This window comes from Oncorhynchus keta, chromosome 28 (assembly GCF_023373465.1).
Source record: "Oncorhynchus keta strain PuntledgeMale-10-30-2019 chromosome 28, Oket_V2, whole genome shotgun sequence".
NCBI lineage: Eukaryota > Metazoa > Chordata > Actinopteri > Salmoniformes > Salmonidae > Oncorhynchus > Oncorhynchus keta.
The window spans coordinates 10,722,461-10,743,470 of record NC_068448.1 but is presented as its reverse complement, the minus strand read 5'-3'; the positions used below and the strand labels follow the sequence as shown (position 1 = coordinate 10,743,470).

The 21,010-nt window shown below is 40.2% G+C and overlaps 1 protein-coding gene across 8 annotated transcripts in view; it reads left to right on the top strand.

Moving 5' to 3' along the window:
- The window catches only part of LOC118360434 (tumor necrosis factor receptor superfamily member 14-like), a 56,615-nt gene extending 36,992 nt beyond the window's left edge, over positions 1-19,623 (top strand). For 3 of the 8 annotated variants that reach the window (XM_052484771.1, XM_052484773.1, XM_052484772.1), the window contains 2 exons: positions 16,603-16,645; positions 16,845-19,623. In XM_052484771.1, coding sequence (XP_052340731.1) covers positions 16,603-16,645; positions 16,845-16,885 — 84 coding nt within the window. In that variant the 3' untranslated portion in view covers positions 16,886-19,623. The other 5 variants (XM_052484768.1, XM_052484766.1, XM_052484765.1 and 2 more) reach the window with 5 other exon arrangements.
- Positions 19,624-21,010: the final 1,387 nt, after the last annotated feature.

The window sequence follows — 21,010 nt, the reverse complement described above, 5'->3', positions numbered from 1 at the left end:
AGAACTTGTAGAAGTTGCTCGAGGATGATGACCTCCCGATTTCATCCTGTGTCTTCTCCCCGGTCGAACCCATCGTCGGTAGAGACCCTTGAGGCGGTGGTACGTCTCTGTCGGCGACTCACCCGATGGCGTTGATGCAGCTCTGAAGCGTTGACGGTAGGTTTCCGGTGAGATGTCAAACTTCACCAGCAGCGCTTCCTTCAAGCCCTTGTAGACATTGGACAGCCCCTCATCCATTGCTGTGTAAGCCTCTAAGGCCTTGCCCGTGAGCAATGGGACAAGCCTGCAGGCCCACTCTACCTCAGGCCACTGCCACGTCTTAGCCATGCGCTCAAACCTCAGCAGGTAGTTTTCAATGTCCTCCCCTGCTGGTATGAGGGCATCTTTGGCTCCTTCCTCAGGAATGCTGGAAGATGGACGTTAACACTGCTGGACTACCTATCAAGGCTCCCGTACATGGTCGCTTCAGGAGAGGAGGAAGGTAATGTGACGTAGAAGTCCGTCACTGGCCGCGGGCAGCATTTGGTTCTTTAACACACACACATATTCATCACTCCTCCCTGCGCCATTATAAGATAAGTTAACAATGTGGGTCGACACACAAATTAACTTCTGTCTTGGTGCATGCATTTTATACTTATCAATGTTGTGGATGAGCGCATTGTTTGTTTGTTCTGTTCCTCTCTCTCCATCTCTGTAGCTTCCGGGTATGCTGGAAAAGGACCCGAGCTCAGGGAATTGGGTTGGCTTTATAGTGCCTGTCCCAAATGGCTCATTAATGCACATGGGCATATTGAAAGATATTGTCAGTAGTGATGTAATGTTGTAAATGTTATGTTGTGATATTGTTTAAAACCGTGTTGCAATGTATATCCTTTAGTATGTTTAGTTCATGGAAAATGTATGTTTGTATTATTAATTGATTAATTAACCAGGGTTAATTGTTCTGAGGGGAGGGGCTAGCCCTACAAAAGGAGCCTCTCTTTCAGTCATGGTAAAAGGGCATTTTGGATTGAGCTGTGGATGGGGCAGCATTGTTTTTAAGCTGTCCCATAAGGTAGACGTTGATGGCAGTACTGTTGTTTTTTGTTCCGGAATTCACTTGTAAATAAACACCTTTGCACAGAAGAACTTTTGCGGTTCCGCCATCTTTTATTTTGATAGAGGTTAGGTTATCCAGTTTAGCCTTCTGGCCTACTCTACGTGACATATTGATAGAGTTTCTTACATATCAATGTTGGTTGCATTTACTCACAAATTGCAATGCCTTTTGTGTATGTCGTTAGCTGTATTACTTTGCTCATGCGTCATGCAAACGAATTGTAAAATATACAATACTGTAGTTTTGTTACTGTTTTTAGTGTAATATGCTTTGTTATTCTACATAGATGGTTATACATTATTAGAGTAATGAAAGGAGCAATTACCATATGGTTAACAATTAGCTATATGGTTTGGCATCATGCCAGATGTATGGTACCTTAGCGCGTGCTTTGTATTCATGCAACTTCAAATGTTTAATGTACATCTACAGTATGTCGGTGTGAATTGAACACTAAAGTATATTCTTTTCTGTATTTTGCAGTTTCACAACATAAACGTTTCAATATATTCATTCAAGAAAAGTCACGCCTTGGGAGTTTTATTGAAGACTTAGTTGTTAGCTATCTGTCTAGTTTTGCATGGGAACGCAATTCAAGGGCAGAATAGTGAAAAAACATCATCACAGCGGGCTCAAGCACAAGAATAACTGCACACGGTGGTTATGTTTCTACGTTCATCAGCCAACAAAGCCTCTTATCCTAGGGAAGACCAGCAGTCTACGATGCAACAACCAGAGCCAGGTGTTCAACAGAGAGAGATGGAAGAGCCTCTTCAGCACATTGGGACCAAGTCTCAATCTACAAGATCAAGGTCATCAAAACAGTCAAGCAGATCCTCAACTGCGAGTTCTGCAGCAGTCAAAGCACGCGCCAAGGCGGAGGCAGCACGCACACAAGTCTCTTATGCTGAGAAGGAAGCTTCTGTGATGAAACAGAAGGCAGAAATAGAGGCCAGCTTGTTGAAGCAAAAAGCTGACCCCGAGGCAACTTTATATGTTCTCCAAGTTGAGAGAGCAGCTGCTGCTGCGTTGGCTGAAGCTGCAGCCTTTGAAGAAGCTGTAGAATCAGAACGCAGAGAGCTTCGCAAAGAACTAGACACAGGGACACAGCCCTTAAGTCCAGTCCAACGTACATGTGAGTATGTGCAACAACATGCTAGGCCCTACTTTGCTGAACTTCCATTTGAAGTGGAGAAACAAGAGCTTAGTGTTGACCCAGCTACATGCCATAATCCAGTAAGTAGCAAACAACAGAACACGAGCAGAGACTCTCCGTTCAAAAGAAATGAACAGCAGCATGGTGGAAATGGAAAGCAAGCCCACTTCCAGTCACACACACACAACTTCCCTGAGTCACAAGTGGCACCAGACCTCATCAAGTACCTCCTACGACGTGAGATGGTGAGTTCAGGACTCCTGAAGTTTGATGATCGCCCTGAAAATTATTGGGCATGGAAAGCATCCTTTCTCAATGCGACCAGAGACTTGAATTTATCAGCCAGGGAAGAGTTAGATCTAATTACCAAGTGGCTAGGGGCAGAGTCGTCTGAGCAAGCAAACATAATTAGATCTGTCCATATTTTCAACACAACAGCAGGGCTTAACATGGTCTGGCAACGACTAGAAGAGTGCTATGGTACACCCGAAGTGATCGAGAATGCACTGTTGAAGAAAATGGATGATTTTCCAAAACTGGCTAACAAAGACAATCACAAACTAAGAGAACTAGGTGACATTCTTCTCGAACTGGAGTGTGCTAAAGTAGAAGGGTACCTTCCAGGCCTCGCTTATCTGGACACATCTCGGGGGGTAAACCCTATTGTAGAGAAACTTCCATTCAGTTTACAAGAAAAATGGATAGCACAGGGATCCAAATATAAGGAGGACTATCGGGTAGCATTCCCACCATTCTCTTTCTTCTCGAGATTCATCAGGAACCAGGCGAAAATTAGAAATGACCCCAGCTTCACCCTCTACACCTCAACTAACCAGGTGTCCATGAAAAGTGAGAAACCTGCCAGGTACAGCAGCAAGACACCTGTGACTGTATACAAGACAGATGTGTCATCTGAGGCTTCAGACCACCAAACCAAACCCAGTAAGACAAAGGTTGAAAACCCTGACCGTCACTGCCCAATACATAACAAGCCTCATCCTCTTAAAAAGTGTCGTGGGTTTAGATACAAAAGACAATGGCATTTGTTTCCGATGTTGTGGGACAACTCAGCACAGAGCTAAAGACTAAGGTTTCAATCAAGTGCTCTGAGTGCGACAGCGACAGGCATCTTGCTGCTCTGCATCCAGGACCAGCCCCTACAAATACATACACCGCTACAGCAGAGACAGATAATGGCGGGGAGCAAGGTGACGATGCTCTTCTATCTGTCACCTCGAAGTGTACAGAGATCTGTGGTGAGGCAGTCAATCCAAGATCATGTTCAAAAATATGCTTAGTCAAAGCTTATCCGGCTGGGAAAAGAGAGAAAGCTGTCAAAATGTATGTAGTGCTTGATGAACAGAGTAACAAATCTCTGGCTAAGAGAGTTTTTCAGTCTCTTCAACATCAATGACAACTCTGCTCCATACACCATGAAGACGTGTTCTGGGGTAACAGAGACTTCAGGCAGGAGAGCCGTCAACTTCATGGTGGAGTCTATAGATGGACACATGCAGCTCACTCTCCCTACTCTGATAGAGTGTGATATGATGCCAGACGATAGGATGGAGATTCCCTCCCCCGACATTGCGTATCATCATCCCCATCTGCAACCAGTTATGGACAGAATTCCAGCTGTGGACCCAGACGCTCCCATCCTCCTGCTCTTAGGACGAGACATCTTAAGGGTACACAAGGTACGAGAGCAAATCAATGGGCCCCACGACACTCCTTATGCACAGCGACTCGACCTCGGGTGGGTCATTGTGGGTGAGGTCTGTCTGGGAACGGCTCACCGACCAGCCAATGTTAACGTGTTCAGGACAAACATACTTCAAAATGGTCGCACATCCTATCTGAGCCCTTGCCCTGACATCATCCAGGTAAAAGAGAACTACAACAGCGTAGATCAGAAATACATCTCTCCCTCTACAGTGCACTCGAGAGATCCAATCACAACTGTGAACACAGACAGCCTGGGATGTTCCGTGTTCGACAAAACACAAGACGATGATAAACCAGCACCATCAGTGGAGGACAAAGCCTTCTTGGACATTATGGACAAACAGGTTTTCCAGGATGATGGAAACAACTGGGTGGCTCCACTACCCTTTCGCCCCACTAGACGTCGCCTTCCTAATAACAGGGAGCAGGCCATGAACCGTCTCACATCACTTCGCAGGACTTTAGACAAAAAGCCTGACATGAAGCGTCATTTTATTGACTTCATGCAAAAGATGCTGGATAACGACCAAGCCGAACCTTCACAGCCACTAGAGGGAGACAAAGAACGTTGGTATCTGCCCATATTTGGTGTTTACCATCCACAAAAGCCTGAACAAATACGAGTAGTATTTGACTTCAGTGCTAAGTGTCAAGGCGTGTCACTTAACGATGTTCTGCTCAGTGGTCCAGACTTAAACAACACACTCTTGGGTGTCCTAATGCGTTTCCGCAAGGATTGCATTGCACTAACAGCAGATGTGCAACAAATGTTTTACTGTTTTGGTGTACGTGAGGATCACAGAGATTACTTAAGGTTTCTCTGGTATGAAGACAACAACCCAGACAGAAACATAACTGAGTACAGGATGAAAGTCCATGTATTTGGGAACAGCCCTTCACCAGCCGTAGCCATCTACTGCATGAGACGAGCAGCGCTACAGGGTGAGAAGGAACACGGGTCAGAACCCAAGCAATATGTAGTGAGGAACTTCTACGTCGATGATGGTCTGACATCAGTAGCTACTACAGAAGAAGCTATCAATATTCTAAGAAAAACACAAGCAATGTTGGCGGAGTCCAACATGAAACTACACAAGATTGCATCCAATAGCAAAACAGTTATGGAAGCCTTCCCTATGGAGGACCGTGCGAAAGACTTAAAAGATCTGGACCTAGGAGTGGATCCTCTCCCCTTTCAACGGAGTCTGGGACTTTCTTGGAACCTGGAAACAGACAGCTTCTCATTCCAGGTGTCCCACAATGAGAAGCCTTTTACGCGGAGAGGCATCCTGTCCACAGTGAATAGTCTTTATGACCCCCTTGGGTTCGTGGCTCCAATAACAATGCAAGGTAAAGCCTTAATCAGAGAACTCTCTTCTGATCAGAGTGAGTGGGATGTCCCTCTTCCAACAGAAAAAGAAGAGAAATGGAAACAGTGGAAGCAAGTCCAGTGTCTCGCTGACACCTTTTGGAAAAGGTGGAGACAGGAGTTCCTGACAACGCTGCAGAGACGCAGAAAATGGACAGCAGAAAAGCCAAATGTAAAAGTGGGAGATGTTGTCTTATTGAAAGACAGTCAGGCACACAGAAATGACTGGCCAGTCGGGATTGTGGTAAAAACCTTTCCCAGTACTGACAAAAAGGTTAGGAAAGTAGAACTAAAATTGTCAAGCAAGGAGCTGCTAAGGTGTTTCTGAGACCAATCTCAGAGATTGTTGTTTTTCTTTCTGAAGCATCCTAGAGACAAAAGATAAAAATAGAAAGGACATTATTTGTTTATTGATATGTTTTATTTCATAGTGGCACAATTTCATTATACCAGGCGGGGAGTGTGCTGCCATCCTGTTAGAAGGTAACAAATTATTTTATTACAATGGTTAAATTGGATTTTCATTGTGTTCAATGGTGTTATTTGCCCCCTAGTGGCGCTTTCTGGTACTTAGAAAGTCAACGCAAACGGGAAGTTCAGAATTTGTTTTGCACGCATAGAAGCAGCTACAAACAACGCTACGGTGCAGGTCTTTCAACGTAGTTATTTCTTGTCACGCTTCAGCCTTGGAAAAATATTTGTTTGTAAGTTCGATTCAAGCATTTAGCTAATGATAATCTTGTTATTGATAGAGTTTCTTACATATCAATGTTGGTTGCATTTACTCACAAATTGCAATGCCTTTTGTGTATGTCGTTAGCTGTATTACTTTGCTCATGCGTCATGCAAACGAATTGTAAAATATACAATACTGTAGTTTTGTTACTGTTTTTAGTGTAATATGCTTTGTTATTCTACATAGATGGTTATACATTATTAGAGTAATGAAAGGAGCAATTACCATATGGTTAACAATTAGCTATATGGTTTGGCATCATGCCAGATGTATGGTACCTTAGCGCGTGCTTTGTATTCATGCAACTTCAAATGTTTAATGTACATCTACAGTATGTTTGTGTGAATTGAACACTAAAGTATATTCTTTTCTGTATTTTGCAGTTTCACAACATAAACGTTTCAATATATTCATTCAAGAAAAGTCACGCCTTGGGAGTTTTATTGAAGACTTAGTTGTTAGCTATCTGTCTAGTTTTGCATGGGAACGCAATTCAAGGGCAGAATACTCCCCTAACAGAGGGGGCCAGAGACAATTACTCGATGCCGACACATCTTTCTAGGCGATTTACACGCTGAAGCTATGTTGCGCTTGGCTATGTTGTGCTTGACCTCTGACTGTTTCATGCAAACATCGTTGGTGCCGACGTGGATAACAATATCCCTATACTCGCCAATTTGAGCTTTAGCCAGCACCATCTTCAGATTAGCCTGGACGTCGGTAGCCCTGCCCCTTGTAAACAATGTATGATCGCTGGATGATTATTTTAAAGTCTAACACTACGGGTAATGGAGTCACCAGTGACTAGGGTTTTCAATTTGTCAGAGCTAATGGTGGGAGGCTTTGGCATCTCAGACCCCGTAACGAGTGGAGGAGAGACCAGAGAAGACACGGACTAGTTGCTTAATGGGGAGAACCGGTTTAAAGTTTGTCGGCTGAATGAGCGACACCGGTTGAGCATTTCCTCCCAGAAGCCATGAGAACATTGTCAGACTGCGGGGACCGTGCGAAGGGATTTTTACCACTATCTGTATTTATTGGTGGCAGACACGGTTTAATCCTTTCCTACACGTAAATTACTTTTGCCTGACGACTGCATCTGAAGCTGGGCATGCAGCACGGCTATCCTCGCCATAAGGTGATCGTTATCCTGTATATTAAGAGTACAGCGACTGCAATTAGAAGGCATAATGTTACTACATGGCTTCGGCTGGTGGAGGTCGTGTAGAAACATGTCCGGGGTGAAAAAGTCGAGCGAGGGAGAAAATATAAAACATTCATTAAAAAGTAAAAACCGTGAAGTTGGCAGGCAACAAACCACACAGCACGTAAAGAAGTCTACAAGTTGTGACCGGAAATGACGCTGATGTAGCTTACTCGTTACGAAGCCTGAGGAATCAACTTAAAAAAAAAAATCATAACAGATCAACAACTAACATTGATTGCTACATCATACAAAACAGAACGCAGGTATTAACAAACAAATACTGAAACATGCAACAAATCAATGACATAATAAAATATAAACAATTCTAGTGCAATTGTCATCACTGAACAAATCTCATAATGATTCATAAATGTTATTCTTGTTATTCACTAGGGTTAATGTTTTAATAAGTTACATTCAATCAAATGTGTAATTTTGGAATTTGTGTATAGTATTTGGCAACAAGAATAAAAAAATAAAAAAATAATTTCAATGGTCTTGTTATCATTGCAATAGTAACATTATTATATCCTTTATGTCAAAAACATGGGTAGTGTTCATAATGGTAAAGTGTTCTGCAAGGTTTTCCCAAAATTCTGACACAAATTTACATTCAAAGAACAAGTGAGACAGATTCTCACCTTTCTCACAGAAAACATAGATATCATCCATCAATAGCCACATTTGGATAACACAAAATATATCCATGTAATTCTATGTAAAAATGAAAGTGCACTTCCTTAAATTTGTTTGGTATACACTATTTGTAAGGCCTTAACCATGTTTTTTTCTCCCCCAGACAATGTCAGGAATAAACATGTTTCAGAAATATTCCTCTCTGTGTAACTTGGTTTTGTGAATGGAGAATTTGTCTTATATATTTATTACAACAAGATCTCAAGTAAGCCCACGCCAATCTGAGTTCTGGATAAACTGTGTGATCATTACCAAAGCTAAAATGAGTTTTCATTAGTGTAGTTAGACCACTGGTAACGGCTTTGATCACAGAAATAAACTCTGAAAGGTATTGGAAACTGTTTCAATGTTATAAATTGTTCATATGTAAGAATATTACCCCTGTTGTCAAACATCAAGAACAAAGTCAATATTCCTCTCATGCCAGCTGGGGTAGAACAATGACTTATTCCTTACAGTTATGTCTGAATTATTCCACAAAAGGGCTTTGTGGGGAAAAATTGTGCAGGAAACATTTCAGGCCATTAAAGCTTGTTGGTGAAACCTAGCCAATTTAGCAGGTGATCTTTCAGGAATATAATTATGTTTCAGTAAAAATTGAAGACAACCCAAATTATTAAACACATTATTTGGAATGAAATACCATATTGAGTCAGTGTTGATCAAACATCTTTTCAACCAGTTAATCTTGATAGTGTTATGTCAAAATCCAACACTTCCAGACTGCCTTCAGCTCTTTTATTAGAGGACTGACGGTTTTTAGTTTGACATATTTTTCCAGATTAAGGTCTTTTTGATCTCTTTACAAGTAGAAGGATTTACAAATAAAGACAATGAGGGGTACACAAAACGAGACAGCCCTTCTGCCTTGGACAGAAGTACTCTCCCAAGTATAGAAACATCTCTTTGTAGCCAATTATTAAATACATTCTTAATTTTAGGAGAAATTCAAATGTCTGACTACGTGGTGTTTTGACAGATGTATTCCTAAATATTTAACACAGTCCTTTACAGGAATATTTTAAATTTCTTTATCAGAGTCAAACGTAAGATTTCACATTTTAAAACATTCAGTTTTAATCCTGATGCAATAGAAAATTCTGTTTTAGCATTAAGGGCATGGGTGACCTGGTCTTTGTCTCTTTAAAAAAAGAGTATCATCAGCCACTTGGGAAATTTTGATTTCTTTGTTAAATGGTTAAGCTGTACAGATTTGCATTATTCAGAATATCTAGAGATAGAAGTTCAACATCCAAAATGACTATAAATGGCGAAACTGGGCATCCCTGTCGAACACTTCTGTTAATACTGAATATTTTGGACGTATTAAGGTTTAACACAGAACTATTTTATATCTTTGTAAAACATGCGAATGACTTCAATATAATTTTCACAGAATCCAAAAAGTTTAAGTGACCTAAAGAGAGATTCATCTTCAATTGTGTCAAAGGCTTTACAGAAGTCCAGAAATAAGACAAATGCATCTGAGTCCATTGCATCTTAATAATCTATTAGGTCCAAGACTAAACGAATGTTAGAGTTTATGTGATGGCCCTTCATAAATCCTGTTCCGAGTCTCATTTATAATGGTATCTATTCCTTTAATCTTTTAAAATAAACCAGAGCAATCAATTAGTAATCAATATTTAATAAAGTAATTGGTCTCCAATTGTCAATGAGAAAAGGGTCTGTAAAGTGGCTGTTCCACTGGATGTCATAAGGTGAATGCACCAATTTGTAAGTCGCTCTGGATAAGAGCGTCTGCTAAATGACTTAAATGTAATGTAAATGTCTTTATCAGGCTTCGGGATCAGTGAAATAAGGACCTGTTTCATAGTGGAGACCATTTCCCCTTTTTTAATGCAATCTTGAAACATGTTAAAAATCGGGTCTTCTAGTAACTCAAACTGTCTACAGAATTCAACTGACAGGTCATCCAGGCCAGGTGATTTCACTTTTTTCATTGACACAGGTGAATCGCAACTGAGTGGAAATCATCCTCAATTACAGGGACATTAATTCTGAATGTGGCAGATGTAGCTTTCCCAACCATCTTCCTGAAATTGTGAGTTGTAAAGGTTTCACAAAAATAATTTACAAATGTTATTGTAATGGGATCTTTGCATAAAACATTAATTTAGAGTGCAGTTATAGATTTTTTTGTAGTTTCTCTTTTCAAGTGCAAAAAAAAAGTCACTAGTGTTTCTTTTCCACTCTTCAATCCATTTTGCTCTTGACTTTACAAAGGCACCCTTTGCCAGGTCCGTGTAAAGCTGTTCTAATTCTAGTTGTAAAGACTTAAATACAGACTCTTCAACTTGAGTTTTCTAAAGAAAGGTAATCTGTCAAGCTTGCTCATCAACTCCTTTTCTCTAAGGTTCTTTAAGTGCATCAGCTCTTTGGCACGTTTAATGGCTACAACTCTGACTTTATATTTGAAAATTTGCCAAATACTTCCATGACCCAAGACTTTACTTGCAAAACAATTTGATGTTTCCAATGAGAGTAGGATCTTTAAGTGTTTAATCTCCAATATTCTCCAGTACCTTTTTTAGATTTTTTTTAGTAGTTTGCAAATTCAGGGAAATCAAGTGATCAGAAAAGGGAGCCAACTGATGATCTACATCTATAACAAAATGGGAGAAATGAGGAATAATCTATTCTAGATGTACGTGACATAGTTTTGTTGGTCCAGGTATAACCCTTTGTATCCGGATTGAAATAACGGCAGGCATCATCAACAGAGATCCTTGCATAATGTAGTGATGATATTGCTATTTTGAAGGCTTTGACTCGTACTACGAGGAAAACGATCAACGGATGCATCAGGTGTTTAATTAAAATCCCTTGAAATAATTAGAAAAGCCTCTTGAGTATTTGTTGCGTAAATCCTGTACTTTTCTGGTAAATTGGGTCTTATTAGGAGCATGTGAGTTATGTCCATATACATTACAGATGAAAATAACATTGTCAAGTTTAACAGTTACTATGACCCATCTCCCATCCTGTGAAGATGTGGATTCTAGAATGTCACCTTTAAACTTGTGAATGTGTCAGTGTCAAAACACCAGAATGATTTGATCCATGACTGAAATAGACCATATCTCCCCATTGTGATTACCAAAATTTCAAATCACTTTAACCCGAAATGAGTTTCCTGCGTTTACAATATAAAAATAAGGCTTTCCTTTTTGTAAGATCTCTCAAACCCCTAGCATTCAGACTAAGGATATTGAGTGAGTTGAAAACTACCTCCTGAAAAAAAAGAGAAAACAAATTAGATAACAGAAGTGGTAATGTGAACAATAAAACAGTGAACCTTGAGGGATTACTCCGACGGAAAATTACGCACAGCTGAGGTAGCGGTGGTTAACAGCAAAAATATGTTCATTTCCTTTTTTTTTGGCAAAAAAGGGTTATAGGTTAACTTAGTTCATGCCGTAAATTTACTCATGGCAGTACTCACAGTTCCAGTTCGGTTAATGTCAACAGAGTTACCCAGTAATCATTATTTTTTCGATAAACGCGTGTGGGCCCTTGAACCCAGCCTTCTTTTCCTCTTGTCGTGCCTTGCCTTCAGTATAAGCGACCACACTTTCTCCCTGGCAGCCTGATCCTGCGGCATCAGAGCCTCTTTGATGCGGAGCTTCTTCTCGTCCAGAAACGTGTTCCCCTTGGTCATTTTCCAGATTATGTCCCTGTAATGGCGCATAGTTAAGCGCAAAATGATATTGCGAGGTGGTCCATCATATCTTCGTTTCCCAAGTCGATCACGTCTCTTAGCTTGTTTTTGATGCACGGAGTCACCTTTCCCAGGATATTAATGACTGCTTCCCTAATATTCCTCTACCTCTTTTACACCTTGGATTTTCAGATCCCACCTGCGAAAGTACCTTTGAAGTTCAGATACATTCTCACAGCTCATTATTTGGGGGTTGCAGTTCCTAAAACTCATTCTCTAGGAACGTTATATTTTCCTCGTTTTCGCTCACAATTTTGTGAAGCTGACTGACAGTTTCTGACAAATGATCGATCTTCTTTAATGTTTCTTCTGTGGCCCCGCTCTGATGGACTCACTGGAGAACGTGGCGTCTTGTTTAGTGGACAGGATTGCAGAGAAAAGTTCAGACATGGAAATGTCTTACTTTTTTCACCGGTTAATTAGAGTCGGAGATAAAAAGGTCGCAGGAATTTCATCCTGGTCTGTTTAGTTCTTTCTCTTGCTTGAGCTCGCAGCATCTTGTGTATCCATGCTGCTTTGGTTCTCGTCGTGGCCAGCTAACATGTCTGCCGTCTTCTGTGAGGCTTGGATATTCCGTTTATTATTGTCTTTCTGTCGTGTTCTTCCAATTCAACTTGACAAAAACGAAATCTAAACGTATCCTATGCGGCTAAAACAAGTTGTAGTTAGTTTATTTCAACAGTGATAGCCAATGAAAGGCTGTTAAAACCACTTAACCCTCAATGTTGCTTTGACAAGCCAGAGAACACGCCCTCAGCGACGCCATCTTGGACATCCCGAGGAATCTACTTCCAGACTGCGGTAATATAAATATAAATTATTTACGTAGAAATAACCGACTTTACATGTTCCGCGTTGTAGCATAACTTTAAGAATAATGTATTTTCATATTGATGAATGATTGTGTCATTTTACTACAACGAATAGACAGGCCTACGCTATGCTGTTTTCTTGCTTTCGTTTTCATACTGTTTGTTCTACCTCTGAATCTCCCTTCTGATTTTAAAAGTGCGCTGCTAAACTCACTCGAATTGTCACAGTTCTTGAAATATTAAACGCTATGGCCTTGTCATTATTCATTAATGCTTTCTTGTTTGTTTGCAACTCAATAAACGGACAAAATAATATAAGGAACACAACATCACATGATTGCCAGTCAGCAGCCCAGACAGACTTTGCCTGGCTGTATTTATTGTTCTTCGCCCAGCTGTGGGGGTAGAATGCTTGCGAAACACGCCAAACAGACATGGGGCCTCATTTTATAAACAGTGTGTATGTAAAAACAACTGACCCCAAAACATGCACACTTTTACTGCGGCACATAGAATAGTGTTTGCTCTAAAAGCCAGTATGTATTCCATATACAGTGAGTTTATTTGTGGTGAATAATGGGTGGAGTTAAAGGCCATCAACACTATTTATTTAAGCAGGGAGTCATGCTGAGACCATGGTCTCTTTTGCAGATGAGCCCTGCATGAACATCAATCAACAACAATTACACTAAACATATCTATATACACCAATTACACAATACATGAAAAGCAAACCCCAAAATCTACTTGATGATGATTTCAGCAACCATATTGATTAACTGTTAGGTATTGCCCCATCAGTGCAGATTAAAGGGGTGGAGAGAATAGATCCTCAAAACAACATTTTATAAATAATTGACTAGGAAATAGATGCCTATGTAATTATTTTAAAATGCAAAGATTAACTAAAATAGATTCTCTCTTCTAACTAATGGCAAATGATTGCATTTTGTTATTAACCTTATTGTCTACTTGCCTATTTTCAATGCTATACTTCACCAACTAGAAACTTTGCATAGGCATGGTCTAAAGTTTGTGGGAAGGTGAGCACATTTTCATGTCAAGTTCAGATTTGATAAATTACAATTTTTGTTTTAAAACTGTCACACGCAGGTTTTATGGTCCATTTTGTACATATGAACGGTTTATAAATACCGTTTTTGAAAAATTCCGCATTAGTTGGACATTTTCTCAATCTAAAAGGCACAACCTAGATTGGAGCCGATGCCTCAAGTAGTTGAACATGTTATTACTTCAACCTTGTGAAAGTGACAAATTCACACGTTTTAATTTTCGTCAAAAACAATTCTGTCGAAGGAGGGCCTTTGAGTTGATATTTTGCACATGCGCAGTTCAGCTCTACGACCGTTACACCCGATGACGTGTTTCTACGCATGAGTTTGGCAAGCCAAGGTTGCCATGACATCGCCTACAATTGTGATCGAGGATTTCTATTGGTGAATCAGTTTGTCTGTCTTCATACTGTGCTGTCTTTGGTAGAATGGACTTTACTCAATGTACAAGGCTACTTCACCACAATATGGCAGCATTCTCTAATAATAATTTGCCAATTTCTGTTTCACACTTCTCAGATGAGCTTAATACAAACTTTTTTTCTGTGATTTAATTCGGCAAGATCATCATTTTCAAAAATAAAGGTTATTTTTTATTATGATTCAGTAAACTTTGTCATCACCATCAATGTGAATAACTCAGGGGTAGCCATCCAACGTACATTACTATATTATATTTATTAACTGTGCAGTGTATGCAATATTTAAGCAGAATATAAGAGCTATTCTTACTATACAGTGCATGTACTAAAATACATTAAGTCAACAGGTCTGTTCATCTCAATACTTCAAAACTCCTAAACACGTCACAAGTCTGGTACGTGGGTCTTTCCAGTGAGTTGGGGAAGAATGAGGAACCATGGCACAGTTTGAAAGCCTGATATGGACTGTAAGAGAAACATTTCTGATTTGCACATTTTGTGGCTTTGCGTCTTTTTACTAGCCTTGTACGTCGTGAAACAGAATGTAAACTCATGAGATCAGGATGGTTTGTACGAGGCTCTTTTCACGCAACAGAAATTCCTGGCACCAAACAGTGAGCTCAATTCACAGTACCACACCCCATTTACAAAAGCCAGTTTAAAAAATAGTTCTACATAATTACATATTTGAATAGTGAATATTTTAGTTAGGCAAATTAACTAGTTCTGTAAGTTTTATGAATACACATCAGTTTCAATTTGAGTGAATAGTGTATTTCTTTCTCTACTTCCAGGTACCTATTATATTGGTGCTTGTAAGCATTGGATGCTGTATTGCATGTGGTAGAGCTGAGTACAGAATAAGGGATGAATGTTGTCCCATGTGTTCACCAGGTAAGGACCCTCTCTTTACATCATCTGAATCACCAGACGTTAATACATCATCAACACTAACAGAAAAACATGACATTGTGATTCTCTCTTCACCAGGAAATCATGTATATAAGCATTGTACTGAATTCACCAGCACCAGCTGTGTGCCCTGTGTTGATGCTACTTTCCTTGATGAGCCCAATGGTCTCATAAAATGCAAAGTGTGTACCAACTGTGATCCAGGTAAGAGTGGTGCTGTGTGTCTGCACTGAAACCCAGACACAAACACTGATATGTTACTCTATGCTGTTATGCTATGAGGATATGTCAGTTGTATGCTGCATCAGATAATAGATGCCATGTTCTCTCTCTAGGTTTGGGTTTGAAGGTAAAGCAGTCATGTAGACCTTCATCAGACACTGTCTGTGGGACACTGGAGGGCTTCTACTGTCTAGACCCAACTAAGGATGGTTGTAGAGCAGCCCAGAGACACAGCAGCTGTGAACCTGGTCAATACATCAGTCACACAGGTTGGTCTTCTGTCTCACCTCATTATACTAATTGTGTTGTCATAATTCAATTGAGTAAAGTTATCTTCAGTGTGAACAATCATTACAGTTTATGGAATTAAAAATAAAGGGGGGAACAAATGCAATTTTCATTCATATTTCAAGATGTATTTCTGCAGGAACAACATCTACAGATACTGTGTGTGCTGACTGCCCTGATAAAACTTATTCAGATGGATCATTAACATCTTGTCAACCACATACAGAGTAAGTGTGGACATTTATTAGTTAGTTCAAAAGGTTATTCCCCTGAAGATATAAATACATTAATATACTCAAATAGAAACTTTAAAAAACATACCTCCGTTTGTCTTTAACAGATGTGAATTCTTGGAAATTGAACCAGGAACTCCTTGGTTGGATTCAGTATGTGGAGTATCCTCACTTCCCACAGATGGAATCATAGCTGGTGTTCTGATAGGTGTTCTATTTTTTCTGACCATAGCTGGTGTTTGTTTATTTATGAGAAGAAGAAAAATGGTGAGAACAAGACTAAACTTAGGTAAGATGACTGGAATTGTATTTGTAACATTCATTGTTTTTTTTAAACCTTTATTTAACTAGGCAAGTCTGTTAAGAACAAATTCTTATTTTCAATGACGGCCTAAGAACAGTGGGTAAACTGCCTGTTCAGGGGCAGAACGACAGATTTGTACCTGGTCAGCTCGGGGGTTTGAACTTGCAACCTTCCGGTTACTAGTCCAAATCTCTAACCACTAGGCTACCCTGCTTTCATTGCCTGTGATATTCAGTTTACTCTGTGAATGCTACATGTTCTCATATAGTATATATTACTACTGTTTGTTATCGTCATGGTTACATGATATGTTTATTACAATATTGAACATTGTCTTTTTTATAGACCCTCAAATACCTACACAGGTATGTTTGGAAATCTATGAATATTTTTCATCACATTGTACTACTTTGTGCTTTCTTCTGTGAAACTTGAATTTATTGGGCCAGTTTCCCAGACAGAGATTACGCCTTGTTTTGGAATAAAAAGCACTTTAAAATGGAACATCTCCATTGAATGTGCTTCTTAGTCCAGGACTGAGAGTAATCTCTGACCGGGAAACTGGCCCAATGTGTTTTACTAATTACTGTTTCTATCTGATAGGCATCCCCAGATCAGGAAATACCAATGCTGTCTGGGGGAAACAGTAAGGCACACCTTCAAGGTTTTCTAAATATGTGTACAATAGTTTGAGTTAAAATAATTTCAAACATAATTATAAGTAAATGTATATGGTATATAACTTCATCAAGTCATCAATGCTAAGACCAATGATATGATACAAGAATATAGGACAAGCTATGTAAATGAATTACTGATAAATTACGAATGACTTCTCTCCCCAGATTCAAGCCCCCATCACAGTCAAGGACTCTGCATTCTGTAATCTGTTTTCCACTGGCTGGCTGGTCCAGCCATCTATAGTGTATCTTAACACTACATGTTAAATGTGGTATTGTAGAATCTGGTTGATATAAAAACAGGATTCTACAGCACATTCAATTGTAGTGTAAAGAAATTAAACACAACCACCAGTAATTAGAATGACTTCTAGATACTTGTTGGGAGAGGACCACTGTGTCTTTGTATCACATGGGGATCACATTGTATCACATGGGGATGTTCAGTTCATCAGCCTGAACTGTCCTCACTTGGGTCACCGAATAGCTAGCTTTTCATGTGGGCACCACTGGTAAGATGCTTCGGAAGGGTGGTCACATATCAGCTTCTGCCTACAACCTACAGACTGGTCTAATAATATAATATATGCCATTTAGCAGACATTTTTATCCAAAGCGACTTACAGTCATGTGTGCATACATTCTACGTATGGAAAGGAGCATGTGATGAGTATAAATTAGCTTCACCTTGCTAGGAAACAGATTCAGTAGCTGATAACCCTCTGCTCTGCCTACAGACTGGTCTAAAATGGAAAGGAGCATGTGATGAGTATAAATTAGCTTCACCTTGCTAGGAAACAGATTCAGTAGCTGAGAACCCTCAGCTCTTCCCAGGGGGAAGTCAAATGTCTGTATAACTTCAGGACCACAACATCTATGTCAGCCCAGACTATGGAACTCCAAATGGGACTTGATAATATCTTGAGACACAGATTACTGGATACTGGTGCAGGATGCAGCATTCGCTTGGAGAAGATTCCCCAGAAATTAGAAACATCGTCAAACATGGTTAAATGGATAACTTTACACTACAAGAAAATCAGGATCAGGCTCATAGAAGTAGACGAGGACATCAACAAACAGATACAACTTTACTATAGACTGTATGAATCACAGAAGGGTGAAAAGACAATATTTCAGAAACTATCCTGAATGGCTTCCACTCCATCTCACATTAAAATGCAGAATAAGTATTGTAGAAGAGTGCAGGTCCACTCAGTCACCTGTGGTGTCCCCCACCCGGTTCATCCTCTGCCTACTTCCACTTGGTCATGTAGTCAGGTGACTTGGGGTCCTCTTCCACAGTTTTGCGGACGACATCCATGTTTTCATCAAAAACGGACCCAAATCCCTCAAAGTACATGCTTGGTTAAAGCGCAACATTCAAAAACATGTAACAAGCTGTCCTTCAGGGGGCAGTCTGGGGGTGTTTGGCTCCAGGAGAAGAGAACACCGCCTGGATGATCTTCAATCTCAGCCTCTTATGTTAGAAGACATGACAAACTCTTTATGAACCCTTCATTATGTATGCCTTACTATTAATGCCTTGCATGATTGCTATAGAAATGTTTGTGGTCATATGCACATCCTTTAAAACGTAGCGTACCAGTCAAAAGTTTGACACCTAGTCATTCATGCGTTTTTCTTTATTTTTACTATTTTGTAAATTGTAGAATCAATATTTTGAAATAACATCAAATCTATGAAATGACACACATGGAATCATGTAGTAACCAAATGTAAATCTATTTTAGATTCTTCAAAGTAGCCATCCTTTGCCTTGATGACAGCTTTGCAAACTCTTGCATTCTTTCAACCAGCTTCATCTGGAATGCTTTTCCAACAGTCTTGTTGGCTGCATTTCCTTCACTCTGCGGTCCAACTCATCTCAAACCATCTCAATTGGGTTCAGGTGGTTGGGGAGGCTAGGTCATCTGATGCAGCACTTCATCACTCTCCTTGTTGGTCAAATAGCCCATACACAGCCTGGAGGTGAATTGGGTCATTGTCCTGTTAAAAAACTAATGATAGTTCCACTAAATTGTATTGCTGTAGAATGCTGTGGTAGCCATACTGGTTAAGGGTACCTTGAATTCTAATGTCCATTGCTTGTGTTTCTTGGCCCAAGCAAGTCTCTTCTTCTTTTTGGTGTCCTTTAGTAGTGTTTTTTTTTTGTTGCAGTCATTTGACCATGAAGGCCTCATTCACGTAGACTCCTCTGAACAGTTGATATGAAGATGTGTCTGTTTAACTATGTGAAGCATTTATTTGGGCTGCAATTTCTGAGGCTGGTAACTCTAATGCACTTATCCTCTGCAGCAGAGGTAACTCTGGGTCTTCCTTTCCTGTGTCGGTCCTCATGAGAGCTAGTTTCATCATAGCGCTGAAAGTTTCTTCTAGTGCAGTCGAGAAAACCATTCTAAATGTTCCGTATGGACTGTTGTTTCTCTTTGCTTATTTGAGCTGTTCTTACCTTACTGTTCTTTACTAAATAGGGCTGTCTTCTGTATACCACCCCTACCTTGTCACAACACAACTGATTGGCTCAAACGCATTAAGAAGGAAATAAATTCCACAAATTACCTTTTAACAAGGCACACTCCAGGTGACTACCTCAGGAAGCTGGTTGAGATAATGCCAAGAGTGTGCAAAGCTGTCATCAAGGCAAAGGGTGCCTACTTTGAAGAATCTCAAACATAAACTATATTTGGATTTGTTTAACATTTTTTTTGGTTACTACGTGATTCCATATGTGTTATTTCATAGTTTGTACAATAATAGTGAAGACATCCAATGTAGAAAATAGTAAATATAAAGAAAAACACATGAATGAGTAGGTGTGTCCCAACTTTGGAGTGGTACTGTAGTTGCTGGCCTATTACAGTCTAGATAAAAAAAAGTGTTTAACTGTTGTCATTAAAGGTGGTATTAATTAAGGAGCATATACAGTGTCCAGGCCTTTCTGTTCTTTATGTAACTACTTCATTAGTGACCACATCATTGGTTACTAGATCATTGCTTACGGTGACAGCATGATAACGATGACTATGAATAAGGAGTGTCAGTCATGTCCTGGTCTGTACTCCAGATTACTATGAATGAGGAATGAGGTCAGTCATGTCCTGGTCTGTACTCCAGATTACTATGAATGAGGAGTGAGGTCAGTCATGTCCTGGTCTGTATCCAGATTACTATGAATGAGGAGAGAGGTCAGTCATACCCTGGTCTGTATTCCAGATTACTATGAATGAGGAGAGAGGTCAGTCATGTCCTGGTCTGTATCCAGGTTACTATGAATGAGGAGAGAGGTCAGTCATGTCCTGGTCTGTACTCCAGATTACTATGAATGAGGAGAGAGGTCAGTCATGTCCTGGTCTGTATCCAGGTTACTATGAATGAGGAGAGAGGTCAGTCATGTCCTGGTCTGTATCCAGGTTACTATGAATGAGGAGAGAGGTCAGTCATGTCCTGGTCTGTACTCCAGATTACTATGAATGAGGAGAGAGGTCAGTCATGTCCTGGTCTGTATCCAGATTACTATGAATGAGGAGTGAGGTCAGTCATACCCTGGTCTGTACTCCAGATTACTATGAATGAGGAGAGAGGTCAGTCATACCCTGGTCTGTACTCCAGATTACTATGAATGAGGAGAGAGGTCAGTCATGTCCTGGTCTGTACTCCAGATTACTATGAATGAGGAGAGGTCAGTCATGTCCTGGTCTGTACTCCAGATTACTATGAATGAGGAGAGAGGTCAGTCATGTCCTGGTCTGTAATTACCCCAGGACCACTAGGCTGTTGTTGCTCTGCAGGTTCAGAGAGGCAATGGTCTCCTGGCAGACATGGGCCTCTCCTCTGGGCTTCTCTCTCCACTTTCAGTGCCCAGGTGAGCTGCTTTGTTTGACCTTTAACCTCAGCTGCTTCCTGTTTGCTCTGGGACACTTCCTCCAGCAGCTGGACAACAACCTGGAGGATCACAGAATCAGTGGATCAATGACAAATACCTTGTATTGACATTAGATTTAGTTCATGTCTGTTAATGCTACTGACACTAGAGGGCAGTACAACCCATCTTGTGACCGGATGTAAGCCCTGTGTTGCTGGAGATACATAATCTAAACCCTTTATTTTACATTGAGCTCAGCTGCTTCCTGTTTAGTCTTAGTTAATATATGTTAATGCTACCAACACTAGAGGTCAGTACAACCTAGCCAGTGACCAGCTGTATGCTCTTTCTAAATAATACACTTATTTTGTTTCAACGGACTCACTAGTGTGCAGACTCACCAAAACAGATCTATTATATTCCAGCACATGCTGACATGGTGATA